A 21,040-nucleotide genomic window follows, 5' to 3' on the forward strand; every position below is an offset into this window, starting at 1 on the left:
CTGAAGAGCAATTGAGCTGCGCGAGAACATCATCTCGAATGAAAGCCTTCTGACGTTGTTACGTCGATGTTAGCCCCAGCAACGGAGGAAACTCCCGAGCCCGCAAACGAACCATGGTCGACACCAGGGCTTCCTTCGTCGAGTCTTTGGAATACACGTTTCATCTTATTCCACACGCAGATAATGGTATTTCCATGAGAAATGCACATGAGCGTAAGATCAGTTATACTCCATTGGCATTGGTGGGAGCACTTCGAAGTTGGGCCTAATATTATGGTGCTACATTGCAATCCACGGTATACTGATGACGAGACTGTACCTTGAGTTCGCATAGATGGCGGACTCTTCAATACGCTTGAAGAGATGGATAGAAAATGCAGCTGATGCCCCATCAAGAACTATACTCCTACCTCACCGATTAGTTCTTCTTCTCCAGACCGTGCTTCCAGTAGGTCCAATATGGAGTGTCATCCTTGCGGTAGCTGAGAGCGATGATCCTACGTCGCCAGACGTGTCAGTGGACTATAACAAGATATGGGGAGATAGGCGCTATACATTGTCTCGTCGTCACGAGTTCTGCCAGTGGAGAACTCAAACTCACGGAAGTTAGGGTAGAGTCTTATTCTTCCAATAAGCTTGGATATCCTTCTGAATCGTTGTAATCTCCTCCTGACCACAACCATTGGATTCAAGGTGGCGCTTGAGGTTCTGCAGATACCCTATATGCGTAATTTTCAGCGACTGCCTAAATATAAGGTAGCGTCGTGAATCAGGGGCCGGCATACTCTTCAAGAGGACCAAGTACGCACGCCTATCGAGTGTGATGGACATGAGCCCGAAGTTTAACAGGATTGGGTGGTGCATAACTCAATTCTTTCGAACATTGGACAGTCAACCCCGTAGAAGACGCCATCGACCCAAAGCATCGGATAGAACGTCGGATAGAACGTCGGATAGAACGTCGTCCCCGGAGATGGCACACTATGATGGCGGTAAGCAATAGTGGTGTAGCTAGGCCGATCAGCCAGTAACAAAAGCAGCAACACAGCTACTCCAGGGCTGGCTATCTGCTTCGATATGGGTACGTTACCTTATACAGGATCATTTCGGCGGTTGAAATGATTTGAGGAGTCGGCACCCAGGTCAATTCTAGGAAAGAGTCCTAAAAGTGTGGCATAAACAGAGTGCAAGTGTGAGGATATCTGCCCTAAAGAAACTATATGAGCCATCTCAAGGTAGCCTTAGTGGGACTTACACCTTAGACATCCATCAAACCTAATTCCTACATATGAACCTAGTCTAAGTTGACAAGTCACAGGTTAGACCAAGAGAGATCTGCTAGCCAGTTTTACTGGTGTCACGCCGGCCATTCATCTAATCTCCACAGGGTCTGTTAGCACCTGAGTCCGATCTAAGCTGATTGGCTCTACATTATCATCATCTACTTGACCAGGTCAGCTAAGCCACGAAGCTCGGCACAGGGGATTATACTCACCAAGTGATCATTGGCCAGTCGGGCTTGAACTGTGGGGTTTGGATTGAGCTGACTCGAACTGGAGAGGACCTGGTGCAGCTGTGGCAGCACTCACCAGTGGACAAGAGGGGTATGAAGAATTCGGGTGCCTTTTCCGATGATGCGCTAGTTGCTAGACGGGTAGAGATGGACTAACTTAACGTCTCGTGGGTGGCGGGATCGTTGAGCTAGTGCTCAGATATTTTGCCTAGGGAAGAGGGGCAGATTGGTCCATTGGGCATGGCATTATTCAGGTAGACAAACTACAGTCGTATCAGTCGTATCGGATCTTTCCCGCATATGCCCAAGACGCATAGTCCTCTCTGCAGTAGTCGAGGACAGCTCGAGGACTCTAATGACCAGCTCCTCAGATATTGAGCAATGGCATGAGTCATAGCCAGTCCTATCTGCGCACAAGACATCATCTCATCAAACAAGTCATGTAGAGGAATTCGCACATCTCCGGAGGTCAAGTCTGCAAGCTGAAGAATCAAGCATAGATTCATGCATGTATGTGAGCTTTCCCGATTGGGACACGGAGAAATCAGCCCCTGACGGATATACGTTGGTCCGGCAGGGAAATGTATTTACAGTATTTACAAGCCAAATCTTCAGAAAGTAGAGCTCTGCATGGTATTACGTTGTAAGCCCCTGATCGCATTTAGGATTCAGGTCCAAATCCCTCATCTTTCATCAAGGCTGATAATCTTCCAAGGAATCCATCTGATTCTCCTCAATAATCGGCCTAATGCAGGGCGTCTTCTCTACCGTCTCTGGCCAAATTGACTGCTATCGACGGACACCACTTCCCTGATCGGGAAGACTATCATTTGTAAGGCTTTACGGCATCGTTTCAAATCGGGGCCAATTCGGCGCTGTCTCACCACATCGTCCTAGTACTGACGCGCACCTTTCTCTCTTAGGAAATTCCCTCTTTCTTGTCGTACATGTGGTGTAACCCTGTCATTTAAGCCCGGTCATTCTGCACAATGGTTGTTCAGCTTCGTGCTAGCGAATCTTCTCGCTTCATGAATCAGCACCCTTTTGATCGTGGTGCTGACAGATGATGGACTAGAGATGGAGGGCTATATATGGGCGATGTGTCGTCCTCTCGACTTGATGGTAAGACTGTCATTCCTCATTCATTTGTCTCTGCTTACAATCACTCATCATCTTGCTAGCATGCGTGGTCTCCTCTCGTTGACCGCGCTGGCCAGCGCGCTGGCTATGGCCTCGTCTGCAGCTGTCGGGGCTCGTGCTCCTTCCTGCAGCGGTCCTGTCAAGAGCTCTCCATCTACATACTGGCTCGCTCAACAGGACCACACCGGAAATCCGCGCGGATATGCCCCTAATGCAGGAGGGAACTACAACTACCCCGTCTGGCGTAATGTTCTGGATTATGGTGCAAAAAAAGACGGCTCCGGCGACCAGACTGCCAGCTTGCAAAAAGCCATCAACGACAATGGCAGCGGTGGAAGCCGTGAAAGCTCCGGTGTCACTAGGTATCCGGCTCAGGTCTATCTTCCAAGTGGTACCTACCAGCTGGGGAGCACACTCAACCTCCGAGTTGGCACGCTCATTGTTGGGGACCCAATTAACCCGCCTGTGATCAAGGCGGCGCCCGGGTTCAACGGCAATACGCTCGTCAATGGATACGATTCCAAGAATGGGCCCCCGGAGACCAGCTTCATGACGCTCATGAAGAACGTGGTGTTGGACACCACTGCTCTCCGACCTGATACTCGGATTACGGCTCTGCAGTGGGGTGTGGCGCAGGGTTCAGGTCTGACTAACGTTAAGATCAACATGCCGAATTATTCCACCGGTCATACCGGCATTCACGTCCAGGCGGGGTCTACTATCGCCATAACCGATGTGGTTGGTCTCTTGTCTTCTGTGCTGTGGTGTTCGTCAGCTGATGATTATAGCAAATCAATGGAGGTGTCGTTGGCATCGACAACTCCAACCAGCAGGTCAACTTCAAGAACATCCACTTCAACGGCTGCACAACCGCCTTCAAAGCGTCCGGTGGCCACACTGCTCTGCTTCAAGGCGCTACATTCGAGAACTGCGGAGTGGGCATTGACATGACCAGTAACGGACTGGGAAGCTTGGTGCTGCTGGACTCGACCTCGGTCAACTCTGGGACTACGATCAAGTTCCACGACTCGTCCAACGATGGTGGGAACCGCAACAGCCAAATCCTGATCGAGAATTTGACTCACGACAATGGAAACCCCATCGCCCAAGACAGCAACGGCAACGTCAAACTGGCCAGTACGTCTCATGTCGACACCTGGGTCTGGGGGAATGTTACCCCAGGCCAATACCAAACAGGAACCAGCTTCAGCACCAGCCGTCCCGCCGTGCTGCTGTCCGGAGGCAAGTTCTTTACAAAAGCCCAGCCTACGTATGCCGAGTACGCCAGCGACCAGATCGTCAACGTCAAGGCCGTCGCAGGCCACGCCGTCAAAGGCGACGGATACACGGACGACTCTGCTTCCCTCAACGCCATTCTGGCCGATAACGCGGCCAACTGTAAGATCAGCTACTTCCCATACGGTGTGTACATAGTCAAAGACACGCTGGTCATTCCGCCCGGCTCTCGGATCGTTGGAGAGGCGTGGTCAGTGATTTCCGGCGCGGGCAACGCCTTCAAGGATGCCCGCAACCCCAAGGCTGTTGTCCGGATTGGCAACCCGGGCGACGTGGGCGTCGCAGAAATCCAAGACATGCGGTTCAGTGTCTCTGAGGTCCTCCCGGGAGCCAAGATCCTTGAAGTCAACATGGCCGGCAGCGCTCCAGGCGACGTGGGCTTGTGGAACACAATTGTGACTGTCGGTGGCACTGCCGAGACCAGCATCTCGACCAGGTGCACGAACCAGGACACCTCCCAGTGCATGGCAGCATACATGGTGATGCACCTGACCAAGAGCGCGTCGGCCTACATCGAGAACTTCTGGGGCTGGACGGCTGACCACAACCTGGACGGCGGGTCGGGATACACTGTTATCTCCACAGGCCGCGGAGTACTGGTCGAATCGACCAAAGGAACATGGCTGACGGGAACTGGCTCTGAGCACCACTGGTTATATAACTACAATTTCCACAACGCGCAAAACGTCTACGCGGGTCTACTCCAGACCGAGAGTCCGTACATGCAGGGTAGCGGCGCGACTCAGACGGCGCCTGCGCCCTGGACCGCGGACTCTGCGGTTGGTGATCCAGACTTCTCCTGGTGCGCCGGCGGCGACCAGAAGTGCCGCACAGCGCTGGCGACCAACGTCGACGGCGGCAAGGACGTGCTGCTGTATAATTCCGCGGCGTGGGCATTCTTCGACGGCGAGTGGTACGGAGATTACGGGACTCAGTGTAGTGGAACCTGCCAGACCAACATGATGCGGGTGAGCAACAACCCAGAGAACCTGGTGTGGTACTCGATCAACACGCGCAAGACGAACGTGATGGTATTGGACGGACAGTCGAATCCGACCGAGTATAATCACCCAGGAGGATGGGAGGCCATCATCCAAGCATACCGGCAGTTTGCTTAGATCACCACCCGTCTTAGTACATAATCATTCTACATGTAGTAATATTACTTCACTGAGCCATGGCACGAATCGACCGTCACCGCCACATGCGGCATTGCCACACCTCGGTAGTCCACTTTTGGTCTACGGAGAAACCGAGTAACTGCAGTTACCAAGACCCCAACAATGCCATCATCATTAACTCGTAACTAGTCTACTCGATCACTTGTAGAGCGGTATAATTGGTATATGCATGCACCATAACCCAGTATACGTCATCACCTTGGCATCAGGCAGCACAATATCATTCAAGTAAAACAATTACACAAACAGGTCTTGCGCTTTGCCTGACATGGCACAAACCTGGGCAGTCTCACTAAGCCGCTGATCTATGGATCAGCTGTCTCCAGGACCATTCACATTGCTTATTTACTGTGCGCCCCATAGCACTATTCCAGGACTGGTTAAACGAAGCGTACGCAGTGGATCCCGGGTGGCTTTCTTGGTTCTGGAAAATACTTTGCGAGTCAGTAGTCGAAGCCCTGTCGTCTGCCGCGCCGTAAGTACCTATGGTGAACTTGGAGACAAGACACTAGTCGTAGTCGCCAGATAGATTAATTATGATGTATTCACATTCGCCTGGCTACTGTATGTTGCAAGCATTTACTGGAGATACATCATCATCAACATCAACATCAACAGAAACAGAAACTGACCCTGACACGGTGGACAGAGTGGACCCAGATGATGTGATATTGTGATTGGCACGACCTCATCCGATCGACCCGTGGACGTCGTCATTCCATGTTTTACTGGTCACTGTGGATAGAACTGAAATGTATTGGATATTGCGATTGTACAGACTGCAGTACCTGTAACTGTAGGTGGTGTATCGCCACGCAGTCACTGCACTGCGCCTTGTGGAGCTGACGTTGACCCAGAGTACCTGGATCTATTTATGGGGTGTTGGCAGTGTAACAACATATAAAGCGATCAATCTCCAGTCTCTCTCTCTCTCTGCTTTCATCAATCATCTCATATACCTCATACTCATAACTCATACAGAGTACACTTACCACACCTAAGCAAACCAACAAACCAAGAAACAAGACCAAACAAAATGCAACTCCTCCACCTCACAGCCCTCCTCCTGGCAACCTCCGCCTACGCCCAGGATAACAACAACAATGGCAACGCAATCGACTCCCTAGTCTCCGCAGCCAACAACGTCGCCTCCGACGGCCAAAACGTCGCCTCCAACGTCGTCGCCGACGCTACCTCCATCGCCTCCGCCTTCGAAACCGGCGGCGCGGCAGCCGTCTCCTCCCTCACCTCCGACGCCGCCTCCGCAGCCTCAAACGTCCAGTCCTGGGCGACCTCCGTCGCGTCCGACGCGCAGTCCCGCGCTTCCGATGCTGCCAGCAAGGCTTCTTCGGCCTGGAGCGAGGAATTGACTACCCTCACCGGAACGAACGGGACACCGACGGCGACGGAGACGAGGTCCGTTAGTCAGACTACCAGTTCAACCACTGCGACGATCACGGATACTACGACCTCCACGAGCGGGTCGTTGACGACCACCATGACCCGTACGAGCACTAGTGCCGGTGCGGCGACCACGTCGACCTCGACGTCTCAGGGCGCGGGTGCGCAGGCTACCCCGTTCCTTGGGGCTGGGATTGCAGGTGTTGCTGGTGTCTTGGGTGTTATGGCTGCCCTGTAGGGGTATTCATTAAATGATTTGAGGAGAGGATAAGAGGTGGAGATGACTGATTCGCTGATCGCGATCACGTTATGGTTATGTCTATATACCGACCTGTACATGTACTCAATATGACAATCAATGACAAATCTGGCATTTATATGAATACAATTCAGTTGGTTGCATCCTTCTCAGGCTGGGTTACCACCTCCGACGAATCAATAGTCATCTTCGGGCCGGTGTACCATTTCCGCGCGAACAGGAAGTAATACGTCATGCATGCAACCCACACGAAGCCGTTGATCACAATGGTATAGTTCATCGTCGACGCTGTAGCGTAGCCGTTAGCATAGTCCGTAGATTGCAAAGACAAGACTTACGAGTTGGATTCGGTCCTCCGCTCGGGAACATCGACAGCATCAGCCCAAAGATCAACCACAGGATCGCCACAATGGCAATCGGCCGGCTGAACTTCCCCGTGTAGAACTCGCCCGGCCGGAAGCGCTTCTTGCTCCAGATCACCCGGCAGAGAATCGGTGTGCCCCAGGCGACGTAGTTGCTCGCCACGAACAGGGAGAACAGCGCATTGGCTGCGATCGAGTTGATCAGGCAGAGCAGACCGGCGACGATGCACACGGCGACGAATGCGACGATTGCCCGGACTGGCTGGTACCGGATGCGTTTGCTGATGTGGCGGAGGTAGCCGGAGAAGGGGAGGGCACCGTCGCGGGAGAAGGCCCATGTTTGCCGGGATGCAGCGACGATCTGTTCATCAGTATTCTCCTGTTTACTTTGCAAAGATGGAGAGCTTACCAAACTCAGTCCGACGAGGAATTGAATAACAATCAGCACTCCGGTAAAGCCGAGAGCTCCCTTCTTTCCGAGAGCGTCATAGTAGATCTAGCCCGTCAGTCACCGCCAGTTACGGTACGGGGGAAGGTGCAATCGACTAACCTGCGCCATGGGCTGCCCGAACTTCGAGCTCATCGTCTTACTAACGTCCGGGTCCATCGACGCGGCAATCACGGACAGAACCAAAAACCCCAGGAACGTGGCGCAACCCGAGGACCAGATGATCCCCAACGGCACCGCCTTGGCCGCATGCAGCGCCTCCTCACTCATATGCACGCACGAGTCGAAGAAGCCAATCGACCAGATCGGGGCCAGGAACGACAGCACAAAAGCCCAGCCCGTCGGCCACGTTGTCAGGTTCTCCACGTCCCCGAAGACATACGAGCCCGGGTTGAGCGACTGGCCGCGGCTGATTTTGCCGACGGGAAGCGCGACCACCGTTGCGATTATCATCGCCACGTTGACGAAAATCGAAAACGTCTGGATCTTGTTCATGATCGGTCCGGCGAACACAGCGCACACGGCGTGCACGAGAATCACCCCGACATAGACCCCGTAGATGGTCCCGTTGGACGCGGACCACTCTCCGTCACGCGAGATCGAGATGCACGCGAGCAGCAGCAGCGAGAGCGTGTCTGTACCGTCAGTGACGACTCGTCATCGAGCGGAGGACGTGACATACAGTCAACCGAGCACATCCCACCAATTAACCCAAGGGTGTTGCTGTATCCGACCAAGAAGCTCAACGGGTTCTTGTACTTCTCACCCGCGAAATAATGTGTCCACCAGTATAGACCGCCGGCCGTGGGCATCGCGGACGCCATATCCGCCTATTGTCATTAATACGGACGCAATCGCAATCGACGACTCAGGGACATACCATCGCAAGACCGACAAAGAAGATGAGGATACTCGCCGTAAACCATCCCTATCACTATTAGCGCATCCGTAAGGGAAAGAAACGAAGGGGAAATAACCAACCCAAACCATCCCGACTGGCCCAGCTGGAAGTGAGAATGCAATTGTGGACGCGATCGACGGAACCAAGCCCATGATACTGAACGCGACCGCAAAGATTTCTAAAGTCGAATACTGTCGTCGCAGCTCCTGCTTGTAACCCAATTCGGCTGTTGTAATCAGTAAGCTGCGCGTCGGACGCCAAACGTTAAAGCTGCGACTTACCCAGGAGCTGCGTGTCGTCGACCGCCTCTCGATGGCCACCGACGCCATGGTCAGGGCCTGTGGCATCAACGGTGGTCTGCGAGCGCATCTTCAGCAGCATCTTGGCGTCCAAGCAGTCTCAAATGACTGCAGAATCGCTGATCATCAAAAATGGTGAAGCCGAAGATTGAAGAAGTCGGGAAGAAGTCAACCCAGCGGGGACAATGGAGTTATCTGCATCGGACCAGGCAACAGGTACCGCGGACTAGATAGACTAGAGGGACATGGTGTGAGGACTTGCAAAGTCTAAAAACGACCGTCTGCATGGGCATTGGTTGTGGCATTGGATAGTGGAAGACCAAGGACGAAAGGGGGTTATCCTGGAAACTCCGATGGGGAATGGATTGGCGGACTGAAAAAGCGGGAGATGATCATCGCGGACCATTAAGACGACATTATGGGGTCTCGATTACGGGCTCCACACCTTCTGGCTGGCCTTGGATGATGCAGCCACGCATTTGCGCGCCCCTAATCGGTAGTCCACAGACTCCTCTACGTTCTACGGACACTGAATTACTCTTACTGGTACCTCCAATATCGTGGTTCCATGGACCCGGAAGATCTCGAGTTCATCACTCACGGTCGGGTGGCACTGGTTGGACGGATTTGCCAAGTCCCATGGGGCACGCTCATGGTCTGGCCGGCGTCGTCGGAACATCAGAGGGCGTGGTCCTGGGCTGAAGGGGAGTACTTATTGTGCACTCATTTCAATGTGACCCTGTGGAGAGACACGGTCTTGGTTCACCTGATTTTATTGATCAATTGAGTTGCCTAGGACGCTAGACCTGCATGTTGCATGCACCGAATCCTGCTAATATCCTGTGCAGCCGTTATTAGCGAGGGTGCATTCCTCCGATTACCTGAATCGATTTCATCTCCGAAACCTCATTTTGTTCTTTAGAAAAATAAAAATGGAGCAGTATTGATTTAACATGAAGAAGATGAGGATGATCATGCTCCAGCGACGGCTGTTCTCCAAGGTTTGTGCGTTGTGGAGCGCTGGAGCTGGTGTGGATTCTGGATTGCGGGCGTGTGCCGAGAGCGTCGGCTAGTGTCTGTAGTCGACTCAAGACTCAAGATAGAAACGAAGTGTCCAACGCCCAGAAATGGTAAATTGGTGATAGCAAGAATAGATCACCGAATCGTCATGCTTTCAAATATGAATACTTGCGTATTATCTACCTTTTATCGTGGGCTGGCGATACAGCAACATCTGAGGATATAGTGCCACCCCTAGAACAGCTCGTTCGCAGTACGAATTTGACGATAGGATCGCAATATCAATTTAATCGAGCTCTACAGTGCACCTTCCAATCGGACATTTCTCTGCGAATCAGACCACTTCAGAATCGAATGCTTTCCTCAAGAATGAGATTGTAGTGACCGTCTAACCTGCCAGATCAGGTAAAGGGGGATTTCGGCATCTCTAGACACTAGAGAGTTCGCTTAGCGTCCTATATTGTCGCTTTTCAACGCTGATGGCCGACTGATCCCAACACTTCACACCGAATACATATCGCCTATTGCCTTTCCCTCTTGCTGCCACTTTCATCTGTCCAGCTGAACCACCTGCATGAATATGTGATTTATCATCAACCTATCCATCGATCAAACCTGTTCCGCTCCACTGACCGGTCCACTAGGTCGAGTTACACCTCGAGGCGAATGACTCCGTGCGCCAGCGGTCGAATCCGAAAATGCTGTTGAGTTTCGGCCATTTTCATCGAACGATCCAGGTCCACGCTTAGCCTCCCACTCGTCGAAGTCCTGCCCCGGGTTGACGGACTCGTATTTGAACATCCGGAGGAAGGTGTAGAATCCGCAGGCCAGCAGAGACCCGAGCAGCGGCCCGACCCAATAGATCCAGTGATAACCGGGGAAGCTTCGGTTGATCACGTCTGGGCCGAGTGAGCGCGCGGGATTCAGCGAGCCGCCGGTATAGTAGTCGCCTGTTGTCATTAGCCTCAGCATCTAGGTGGACTGGGGGGCATCCATACCAATCATTTCCGTGACGAAGAAAGTGAGACCGATACCGACCGGCGCGAGGAAAGTGGATTTGTGCTTCACGACGGCCAACATGATGATCACGAACACCAGTTGTGCTGTGAGGAACATCTCGATAAACAGACCCTGAGAGATGGAGGCCCCTCCACCCAGTCGAGTTCCGACGTTGAGGTCACCCGGGAACAGAGCGCTGACGACGCCTGCGGCTGCGATGCCGCCTACAAGCTGTGCAACGAAGACGAAGACGCCTCGAAGGGGCGGCATGCCTCCGACCAGACATAGTGCCAAGGAGACCTGCTCTATCAGTAGCTGAGCTGCAGTGTTGTACGGCTGGAGACTTACTACAGGGTTGAATAGACCTCCCGTTACCCGATAAAAGGCCCAGATGTTGACTGTCAAGGAGAAGCCAAATGCGAGGGCGGAATAAAGAAGGTTGGAGGTGTTGGGAGGGGCACCGGCCGCCGGCTTGGGTGTATTGGAGACCTGAGTTCCTGCAAAAGAGAAGAACAGGAAGAGGAACGTGCCGACAAACTCTCCCACCACAGCAATCAGGTTATTTCGAGCACTGTCCGCCAGGCCCAGCATGGGTAGCTGACTCTGGCTGGGCCTGACGACACGCCGCTCCTCTCCATTATTACGTTTCCCGAACACCATTGTATCTTGCTTGATATGATCAAAGACAGAGTACTGATTTCTGGTCGTGCGATTGATACTAATGTACCAGCGACCCCCATTTCTTATATGCTCTGCAAGACATATCCTAAGGTAACTTTGTTATGTCGATTACGACATGTACGAAGTCATGACTATTTCGGCGTGTCCGAGCTTGTCTTGGTGTTCTTACATTTACTCTCCAATCTTTGGGTCACGTCACCATTTCCGGCCATCCGAGGTACCATCAGAGATATTACTAGCTATAATGATCAATAGACACGAAACGAGGATCCAGAAAAGACAGTAAAGTCAATGGCCGATCAGGGCCCAGACACCGGTTGGCTCAATCAATCCCCGAACACCAGTTCGCACTCGGTAGTGGTCAATGAGACAGCGGATAGTATTCATGGAGTTGACAGTTTGGAATTCCGCACTGTCAATCAATATTGTCATCAACTCGCTGGTCTTTGGATTTATATTTAATTCTCATGATCTTAATAGTATTCTCTTGTTACAAATGATGACAGTCACTTACGTGCTACACATAGCATAAGCAGCACAAGGGAGGCTGAGTAATTGTGCACATTATGCTTAATCAAGTCCTCGGGTACGGCGGACTATTGCTTTCTACCATGTGAACCTTCGGTATTTGACACTTCAACATTGCAGAAATTAGTTGACCTAAATTATTAATCTTCTGTATAATACAATGTAATCAATTCGACATCTTCGAACCAGTAGAAGGGGAAAAGGAGAGGAAAGCGTCTGCTCCTGTCCGGGGATGGGAAAAAAGGAAACTGGAGTTCGATTCTAGGATATATTTCTATATCCAGAAGCATCGTCTTCGGCTTCTTCTCAGAATTTTCTATGGCTTCTACCGCTCTCACTGAAACAGTTCTTATAGCCGCTGCAGCTCAATCGCTGGTTTGTCTCATCGTTGGAGGATCGTCAGCTACGGAGATGCCAACGAGTGTTGTAGCCAATGGCACCAAGATATCTGCTGTATCGAGATCATTTCTGAGCTGTCAGCCTGAGTGGGTCGTTCCACGAGCTTGTCAGATTTCCGGCTGTTCTCAATGCTTGGCCCGTAGTCTACAGGAGTTTAACTACAGTAACCACAAGGCTGCCATGCCATGTTAAGCAGCCACTGCGAACTCAATCTTATGGAATTGCTGGCTCTCAAGCAACTGGGACTCGTACCCATTGAAATTCCTGCAATTCTTACCAGCAAGGCAAAGTGATTTGGCGGAGTGACACAGCGACACTTAGGGACCTGGGCCAAGGCTACAGTGCAACCAACCTGCATTCGAGTGGCTGTCGTGCCGGCAGTGTTCTGAAAGGTACGCTTGAAACTTGACTTTTCCATCTAAGACCTTACCACGAGGGATATTGCTTTAGCTGATGAATTGGGGAATATGATTAGGAGACATCAATCAAGTTCGTCTAGACTCATACCTGTCCTGGCTCTTGCTCCCTTGACGAACACACGTGGACTACTGGGATTTGAGCCCTTCATGGTATGCAGACCGGCAACATTTTTGCGTCTCGCACAAGCTCTAGACCATGTGCTGCAATACAGCAGTTATCTTCTGTCGCGTGCGCAATGAAGCGGTCTGACCGTCCAACATAGCCGGCGGCCAGGCCAACATCATTTGGGAACAGTATAACACCCAAACTGGCGTAGCCGTTAATTGGGCAGTGATCGCATGGTGATGTCGGCTAGAACCAGGACATAAGTGTATGTTTAGTTTGTTCTTGCAGCATCCCATCTCCAATCACTTGAAGTTCTTGCGTATGGGAGTTCGCCCCTGCAGCTGCATTCCTGGGGCACTGAAACCCAGTAAATATGCGCCTCACGGTTTCAGCCTTTCCGGCCGCCAGTCTAGGCGATTGACTGCAAGTCCCCAGGTTCACGTAAGACCTATTTATAGTCTCGATTCTCTTCCCCTTCTCGACCTGCCATCACATTCCAACTTGTTATTCATGGCTGACAATCATGCCATTCAAGCAGCATAGTGGGAGGATCTACCGCATCACAAGGCTACTTGTTTTTCACTTTGTTTTCATATTGACTGCGGGCCCACGGCAAAGTTCTGCTGCTGCGGATGTATTCATGTTTCCCCCACAGAATGGTTACACCGGCGAATACATATCGAATCTAGCGTTTACTGTCGGGCAGTCGATCGACATCAAGTGGAAAAGCGGTTGCGACGAGTCCATTCAGTTTTGGTTGATGAAGGATTTCAACGGTGGCGACTGTCAGTTTCAGCGTGATGCGCTGTGTAGTCAAATCGCAGGTGAGACGTTCCAAACGGGACCTGGATCTCGGCCAGCTGTTGACATGCAGCAGACACTCCCAACAATGGGTCCGTAGCATGGAATGTCAGTTTCATGGGACTTGCAGGCCCCGGCGTCTACTATATGTATGGTTTATGCAGTGACCCGGGCTCGACCCGTTTCAGCTGTCACTATTTCAATATTACGTCGAAGCAAGTTTCAACCTCGACGACGGCCCCCAATACCACAACCTCTATCCCGGCGTCAACGAAGCAGAACAGTCTTCAAGACCCTACAACCTCGACATCGACATCACCTGCACTCGCGATAGAGACGACAAAGTCAACGACACCAGTAGGTGCTATTGTCGGAGGGGTGATTGGAGGTCTTTCAATTATAGGATTAACGCTTATTGCTGGAACTGTACTACTGAGGAAAAGAGCATCATTTCATCCAGGTGTATCTATGCGCGAGACATGGAAAGGGAAGTTTGAGCTCCCAGGAGCAACGCATCACGAGGATCATGAGCTACCTTGTCCCGATTCAATCCCAGAAGCAATGCATCACGAGGACCGTGGACAACGAAGCTCAGGAAGTCAGCGGCGTGCTCCGATTGAGTTACCGTCTTGACATGTCAAGGCCTTGCTTTCTTTATATTCTATAGCAACCTAGACGGTAGGTTAGTATACCTTGGTACGTATAAGATTGTTTGATAGCTGTGGCTTCGCTTCACTTGGTACCTGGCTACCCAGGATATTGTAGACACTAAGCTCAATTTGGAAATAAGGGCGAAATAAAGGACAAGCACCACGGCACTTAGCGTTCTTCGGCTTCCACAGCAATATCAGAATATTTTGTGCGCCGTACTCGGTCCCGAGAAATTACCGAGTCCCCGATCCGAAAAATCTTCGCGTCGGGGATCTTGCTCGCAAGTGGCCTGACGTTGGGTAGGCGATTCGGGTTTCAATTGTTAAGTAACGGCAATTAGTTGTGTAGACCAATTAAAACGAGGTAAAATAGGCGAAACCTGAAGTATGGGGTGATGGATACGGAGTGGCATGGATGTAGACCATTTGGAGTCTGGAGTCTGGACTCTGGACTCTGGAGAATGCCTGTGCACTCGAGCAGTGCCGTGCAGGATCACCTACCGACTATTGGAAATAGTATCTTCCTGATAATGTTGATGAAGAGGATTTCGACAACTCTTTGATAGCTGGTAGTGAAACTGTCGTTGGTGGAGTCTGTTTGCTTATCTATTCCTGCACGCTGATTCCTCCGTTCCTGAGCTCGAGTTTGCATGTTTCTGACCTCGCCTCCGCGGAGATATCTTCGCCATCACTCGGCTGCGGAACCAAACCACCAAGAGAAAATTTTTGATATGGCACGACCATAGGGGCTAACAAGTAGCGCTGTGTATAAATACTGCAGTCTTGGACCTTGACCGTACACTTGATAATTCTCAAATATTCAGTATTCAATCACTAAGACGCTAATTGCATCATGCCTCTAACACCGGAACAAGTTCAAATCATCAAGGCCACCGTGCCTGTGCTGACAGAGCATGGAACAACCATCACCACGGTGTTCTACAAGAACATGCTGACTGCCCATCCCGAGCTGAATAACGTCTTCAATACCGCTCACCAGGTCAGCGGCCACCAAGCTCGTGCTCTAGCTGGCGCTCTCTTCGCCTATGCGTCCAACATCGACAACCTGGGCGCTCTCGGACCCGCCGTCGAGCTCATCTGCCACAAACACGCCTCGCTATACATCAAGCCTGACGACTACAAGATTGTCGGCAAATTCCTGCTCGAAGCAATGGGCCAGGTCCTCGGTGACGCCCTCACCCCGGAGATCCTCGACGCTTGGGCCACCGCCTACTGGCAACTGGCCGACCTCATGATCGGCCGCGAGGCCCAGCTTTACGAGCAAGCTGAAGGCTGGACCGAGTTCCGCGATTTCGTCATCGCGCAGAAGGTCCCTGAATCCTCGGAAATCACCTCCTTCTACCTGAAGCCGGTGGACGGCAAGCCTCTGCCTGCCTTCCGGCCGGGACAGTACATTTCCGTGCAGATCCACGTCCCTGAGCTCAACTACCTCCAGGCGCGCCAGTACTCTCTCAGCGACATGCCTCGGTCAGATTACTACCGCATCAGCGTGAAGAAGGAGCCTGGACTGAACCCCGCCGAGCCCGGCGCAAAGGCGCACCCAGGCTATGTATCGAACATCCTGCACGAGTTTAAAAACGAGGGCGACACCATCAAGGTCTCCCATCCGTACGGCGATTTCTTCCTCTCCGACGCCAAGGCCGCCAACCCCGTTGTCCTCATCTCAGCCGGCGTCGGTCTGACCCCCATGACGTCCATTCTCAACACTCTGACCTCGCAGTCCCCAGAGCGGAAGGTCAGCTTCATCCACGGCGCTAGAAACTCCCAGGCGCGTGCGTTCAAGAACCACATCACCTCTCTGGAGGAGAAGCTGCCCCATCTCAAATCGACCTTTTTCACCAGCCACCCCACAGAGCAGGACAAGGAGGGTGATGATTACCAGTACCGCGGCCGTGTGGATCTGAGCAAGTTGGAAGGCAGCCAGGATTTGTTCCTGGATGATGCCACGACGGAGTACTACGTCTGCGGACCCGACACGTTCATGACTGATATGCTGAATGTTCTCAAGTCCAAGGGCGTGAGCGAGGACCGCGTCAAGCTGGAGCTGTTCGGAACTGGCGGTGTTCCTCATTGATTCCGTTTAATACCTCAAGCATTGCATGTATATAGATAGACCATCCCTACTCACGAATTACGACTTAGATAACTTTCATGAATATCTAATGTTTTCAACATATATGACATCATCCGCAGCAGAATATTCAGCGGAATACATCTTCCGCTACAAACCCCAATGCAACAATAGGTATATAAGCCTGTCTCACCACAACCACCTTTATTTAACTAGAGTAACAATACAACTAATATCAAAATGTCCCATCTAACCTACTACAACTACGACGGCGTCGGCAAAGCCAAACAATCCCAGTTCAAATACAGCCAAGCCGTCCGCGTCGGCGACCGCATCGAATGCGCCGGACAGGGTATCCCCCTCCTCCCCTCTACCCCAAACACTCATCCTCATTACCAGTACTGATGAATGCAAAGGAGGCTGGGACCCAATTACAGGAACCATCCCCCGCGAAATCAACGCACAAATCGACCAAGCCTTCGCGAACGTGGACCTGAATCTACGGAACGCAGGCGGCGCGGGCTGGAGCCAGGTGTACCGGGTGAACTCGTACCATGTTCCGATCAACGACGAGGCGCTGGAGGCGATGGTGCGGAATTTCCGCAAGTGGGTTCCGGGGCATGAGCCGATTTGGACGTGTGTGGGGGTGACGCGGTTGGGGGAGGATGATATGAGGGTTGAGATTGAGGTTGTGGCGCATGTGCCGTAGATATCCTAGTGATGGAATTAGAGAATGGTGCTGGTGGCCATATTCGTTGTGTGAAATAAGTGGTGAATGTGATATGAGAGGGGACTTGGATTTTGATTAATAATGCGGAGTTTATTTGGTCGTCATGACATTGAGAATTTGGTATCCACGGACTAAGTAACCTCCAATTGATAAGTATTGTCGAGTGAAAATGCCACCAGCTGAAAAGAAACAATCCCGCGGGAAATATACCACCAAAGCATGCGAGGAGTGTCGTCGTCGGCGAGCAAAGGTATGCCATGCATCTAGTTTCTTATCTGTCCGTCTCTGACGTGTAGGCTGCAAGTGCGACGGCCAAAAACCATCCTGCTCCCGTTGTCTGCAATGGAGTATCTCCTGCCAATACTCCTCGAATGAGGATGGTAGACGTCCTGCATCCAAGTCCTACGTTGACTTGCTTCGTCAGCGAATACAATTCCTCGAGGAGTTTCTGGCCAAACATGGACTTGATCCAGACGCGGAGAAGTCACTCGGAGAGGATGCTGCAGAAGTTGCATCATATCTGGAGGCTCTATGCGATCAATTCAAAGGACATCTTGCGCTTGATGAATCTCTTAATTTTGACGACGACGGCGAGATGCGATTCTTTGGGCCGACAAGTGGTCGTCTCCAGTTCGCTGCTCAAGGTGCCACGCCAGAGAAAGAATCGAACACACGCGTTGAACCTGAGCCTTTTGGATCAACGGCATACGACACTTTCATTCCTACAGAGCTAGAAACCCACTTGATCGATCTGTACTTCACCTGGGAGCACCCATGGTACCAGATTGTGGACGAGGAGCTCTTCCGCGACAGCATGGCAAACAGAGGTCGCTATTTCACGCCCCTGCTTCTGTACACCGTTCTCGCCATGGGTTCACGGTACTCTGACCGCGTTGAAACCCGTACCGACGCAAACGACCCGAACACAGCTGGTCGATTCTTTTTCGAACAGGCCAAGACTATACTGCACCGGGAAATGGAACGACCGAGCCTGACGACTATCCAGGCACTAGGTCTTATTGGGATGTTTTATATTGTGAGTTGCTAGCCTTACTAGATGAAGACTTACTCATGTTGCTCTGTAGGCCACAGGGGCTGATGCGGCCGGGTGGCTGCACCACGGCATGGCGAACAGGCTGAGTCTCGACATGGGACTCAACCTGGACCCGGCTGCATTTGAAGAAGCCGTGAGAATGTCGCCTAAGGAAATCCAGCTCCGACGACAGATCTACTGGACTCTATACTGCCACGACAAGCTCGCTGCGAGCTATACAGGGCGCATCTGCTCCATGCTGGTTCGTCTCGTCCTCCGGTCAGAATCCACAATCACTAATACCTAGACTTAGGACGTCCAAGGCGCCGTCAGCCTTCCCAGTCATGCAGAGACATCATCTCCCCGACAGCACGCCGTCCTCTCTCTACAGATAGCCTTAATCCGCATCTGCCAAATCTACGAGAAGATCTTCATGTCCTTGTACGTCTCCTTCCACAACACAGCGACGAAACTGACAACAGCAGGTGGGCCCCAAAACCTAGCCTCAACCAACACCAACGATCTGCTTTTCTCAAATCCTGTCTTCTGGACTTGAAAACCTGGCTCTACGACCTTCCTCCAGCTCTCCGGATCGACCTGCCAAATCATCTTCCACACGCATATACCCTGCACATGGTCTACCACACTGCTAGGATTCTCCTGGTCAAACCTTTCACAGTAAGGCACCAGTCTGCCTCCAGCGACGCAGACACCAACAGAGGAGGACAAACTCAAACACAAGCAAAAACCGTCTCTACCGACTCCGCCCGCGCCATCTGCACCATCGCCCAGAAATACCGTCAGCAGTTTGGCAGCTTCCATCTCAGCCCTATAACCGCGACACATTGTACGCTCTCGGCGGCGACGGTGTTACTCGAGGACATCGATGGCGACATAGCTCCCTCGCAGAAGACCCGGCTGGAGATTTGTGTGGGTGTTCTCGAGGAGCTGGGGGGCTCGTGGCAGCCTGCACGGCATATCGGGAATAATCTGCGGCGGTTGCTGATTGCGAGGTATAACCTGACACTCCCGGGGAGCAGTACAGAGGGCAAGCTGCAGGAGACTGGAGATGATCTATTAGCTCCGTCTACGGGATTTGATTTTGTGAACGGGGAAACTACCGGTTTTCTACCTCAGTATACAGAAGAACTGCCGTCGACTCTGGGTTTGGCTCCCGCTTTGGACTCGTTACCGGTTGATTACGGGTTGTTTGATATGTTGAACCAGATGAACATGGATAGGATGTGGTAGTCAGGGTGGATTCAACCATCCAGGCCAGATGCTCCAGATGACAAAGCCTCTTGGATTAACCGCATGTTCAGAGATACATACCGCAAACTTACGTATATAAAGGATCATATGGACTTACTGTATATAAAGGATTATATGGAATAAGGTCACAAGATTATATTGGCAACATGCGCGGCAAGTGCATCTAAACACTGAAGTGAAAAATGTCCTCATCCGCAACCACGGTCATCAACTGGCACAATAAAAGCTGCCCTCAGTCATGCCATCTCTTATCTCTAATGAGTATCTGGATCATGCTTTGAATTCAAGGAAACCTTAAACCACGTGGTAATACGAGCCTGCTATAGTGTACCACTATCGCCAAGCTTCCTCAGCCCAGCCGTGACTCACATGAGAACAATTCATCGTTCATAAAGAACTGCAACAAACTCTTAAATCAACTCATCCTATATCCATTGATGCCGAACAAAAAGCCCAAACAAAAGACCCCCAGGCCTCCACCCGTCCCGCCTGAGGATGCTACCGACGGATGCGGCTGCGGCTGCGAATGCCACGCGCCGCCATCAACAGGGATGCCAATCCACATCCTCTCAGACGTCTGTGGTCGAAAAGGATGGCATGAACCGGAGTACTCAATGGTACCCACTGCACTCCCTAGCAACCAAATCCTCGCTGACAATGACCAAGACACAAACTGCAAATGGCTACCTAGCCACAGTATCCATGCGCAGCACATTACCCAGCGGCGAAAGCATCGTACTCCCCTTTACGGCGCCGGATAGTCTCCGCGCTGCGTTCACTGATACAGAGGAGGAAATTGCGAAGAATAATGTAGCGGTGTATGTCCTCTTCTGTATAGGTGAGCATAACTCGAACTTGCCGCGGGGATGGCGCGGTTTGTGGAAGAGGGAGTTGGAGAGGATCAAGGCGGTTGATGTTAAGGAGGGGAGGGGGTGGATGTATTCAGGGGATTTGTTTGGGGGGTATAGGAGGTGGCAGGATTCGCTCTACGACGCTTAGTGGCTGTTGCTCTATGAGATATGTAAGTGGTTTCATAGCGAATAGCTATTACTAAATTTTCAGATGATTATTGACATCCCCTCAAGTGAAAGACCCTAGCCACCATCGACAAAGCCACAGCCACTTCCACAACAGGACAAGACTCTCGTCAATGGAGAACGCTGCCGCAGACGCGATGGCAGACCATCTGTTAGAGTAGTTCACCCACACAAACTGCGAGCCGTTTGTGAACTGGAATATCGGCTCCGTTGGATCCGAGATATTCAAAACGATGGGGGTATAGTCGCCGCTGTCACTTGGCTTCCAACCAGATCTGTTGTCATACACGCGGGAGCCAGAAAATGAGAATACCACTATCCCAAGAGGCCCAGTCAGCGAGAACAGGGCCTCGGCGGTGGTGTTGTGAAATTGACGGCGTATGTGAATGGCGTTGGGAGTTCCTACCCGGCGGTATTAGTGGGTTCGTCTTGGAGCATCAGAAGCAATACGTATATCAGGTATATACCAATAT

The 21,040-nt window shown here is 51.7% G+C and overlaps 7 protein-coding genes across 7 annotated transcripts; 5 read left to right on the forward strand and 2 right to left on the reverse strand.

Annotated features, from left to right (window-relative positions):
- Positions 1 to 2,695: 2,695 nt before the first annotated feature.
- Positions 2,696 to 5,067, forward strand: ALT_4941 (glycoside hydrolase family 55 protein; the record flags this gene model as incomplete). Its single annotated transcript, XM_089599833.1, has 3 exons — positions 2,696 to 3,391; positions 3,442 to 4,862; positions 4,923 to 5,067. 3 exons carry the CDS (start codon positions 2,696 to 2,698, stop codon positions 5,065 to 5,067), a joined length of 2,262 nt encoding a protein of 753 aa, XP_089455710.1.
- A 1,099-nt stretch (positions 5,068 to 6,166) lies between these two features.
- ALT_4942 (putative GPI anchored protein) lies at positions 6,167 to 6,769 on the forward strand (the record flags this gene model as incomplete). The annotated part of the gene is made up of 1 exon (XM_033558949.2): positions 6,167 to 6,769. The coding sequence occupies one exon, from the start codon at positions 6,167 to 6,169 to the stop codon at positions 6,767 to 6,769; it is 603 nt and encodes a 200-aa protein (XP_033414840.2).
- Positions 6,770 to 6,920: 151 nt separating this feature from the next.
- ALT_4943 (putative GABA permease (Uga4)) lies at positions 6,921 to 8,882 on the reverse strand (the record flags this gene model as incomplete). Its single annotated transcript, XM_033558948.1, has 8 exons — positions 6,921 to 7,078; positions 7,129 to 7,513; positions 7,562 to 7,648; positions 7,703 to 8,235; positions 8,283 to 8,430; positions 8,481 to 8,528; positions 8,582 to 8,727; positions 8,783 to 8,882. 8 exons carry the CDS (start codon positions 8,880 to 8,882, stop codon positions 6,921 to 6,923), a joined length of 1,605 nt encoding a protein of 534 aa, XP_033414839.1.
- A 1,547-nt stretch (positions 8,883 to 10,429) lies between these two features.
- Positions 10,430 to 11,479, reverse strand: ALT_4944 (aquaporin-1; the record flags this gene model as incomplete). Its single annotated transcript, XM_033558947.2, has 3 exons — positions 10,430 to 10,770; positions 10,819 to 11,119; positions 11,168 to 11,479. The coding sequence occupies 3 exons, from the start codon at positions 11,477 to 11,479 to the stop codon at positions 10,430 to 10,432; spliced, it is 954 nt and encodes a 317-aa protein (XP_033414838.1).
- A 1,996-nt stretch (positions 11,480 to 13,475) lies between these two features.
- fhpA (flavohemoprotein) lies at positions 13,476 to 16,498 on the forward strand (the record flags this gene model as incomplete). Its single annotated transcript, XM_089599834.1, has 4 exons — positions 13,476 to 13,776; positions 13,830 to 13,861; positions 13,942 to 14,110; positions 15,279 to 16,498. 4 exons carry the CDS (start codon positions 13,476 to 13,478, stop codon positions 16,496 to 16,498), a joined length of 1,722 nt encoding a protein of 573 aa, XP_089455711.1.
- A 237-nt stretch (positions 16,499 to 16,735) lies between these two features.
- ALT_4946 (RidA family protein) lies at positions 16,736 to 17,204 on the forward strand (the record flags this gene model as incomplete). The annotated part of the gene is made up of 2 exons (XM_033558944.2): positions 16,736 to 16,847; positions 16,912 to 17,204. 2 exons carry the CDS (start codon positions 16,736 to 16,738, stop codon positions 17,202 to 17,204), a joined length of 405 nt encoding a protein of 134 aa, XP_033414835.2.
- Positions 17,205 to 17,394: 190 nt separating this feature from the next.
- On the forward strand, positions 17,395 to 19,509 carry ALT_4947 (fungal specific transcription factor domain-containing protein; the record flags this gene model as incomplete). Its single annotated transcript, XM_089599835.1, has 5 exons — positions 17,395 to 17,475; positions 17,650 to 18,261; positions 18,311 to 18,520; positions 18,572 to 18,699; positions 18,744 to 19,509. 5 exons carry the CDS (start codon positions 17,395 to 17,397, stop codon positions 19,507 to 19,509), a joined length of 1,797 nt encoding a protein of 598 aa, XP_089455712.1.
- Positions 19,510 to 21,040: the final 1,531 nt, after the last annotated feature.

This window comes from Aspergillus lentulus, assembly GCF_001445615.1.
Source record: "Aspergillus lentulus DNA, contig: Alt09, strain: IFM 54703, whole genome shotgun sequence".
NCBI lineage: Eukaryota > Fungi > Ascomycota > Eurotiomycetes > Eurotiales > Aspergillaceae > Aspergillus > Aspergillus lentulus.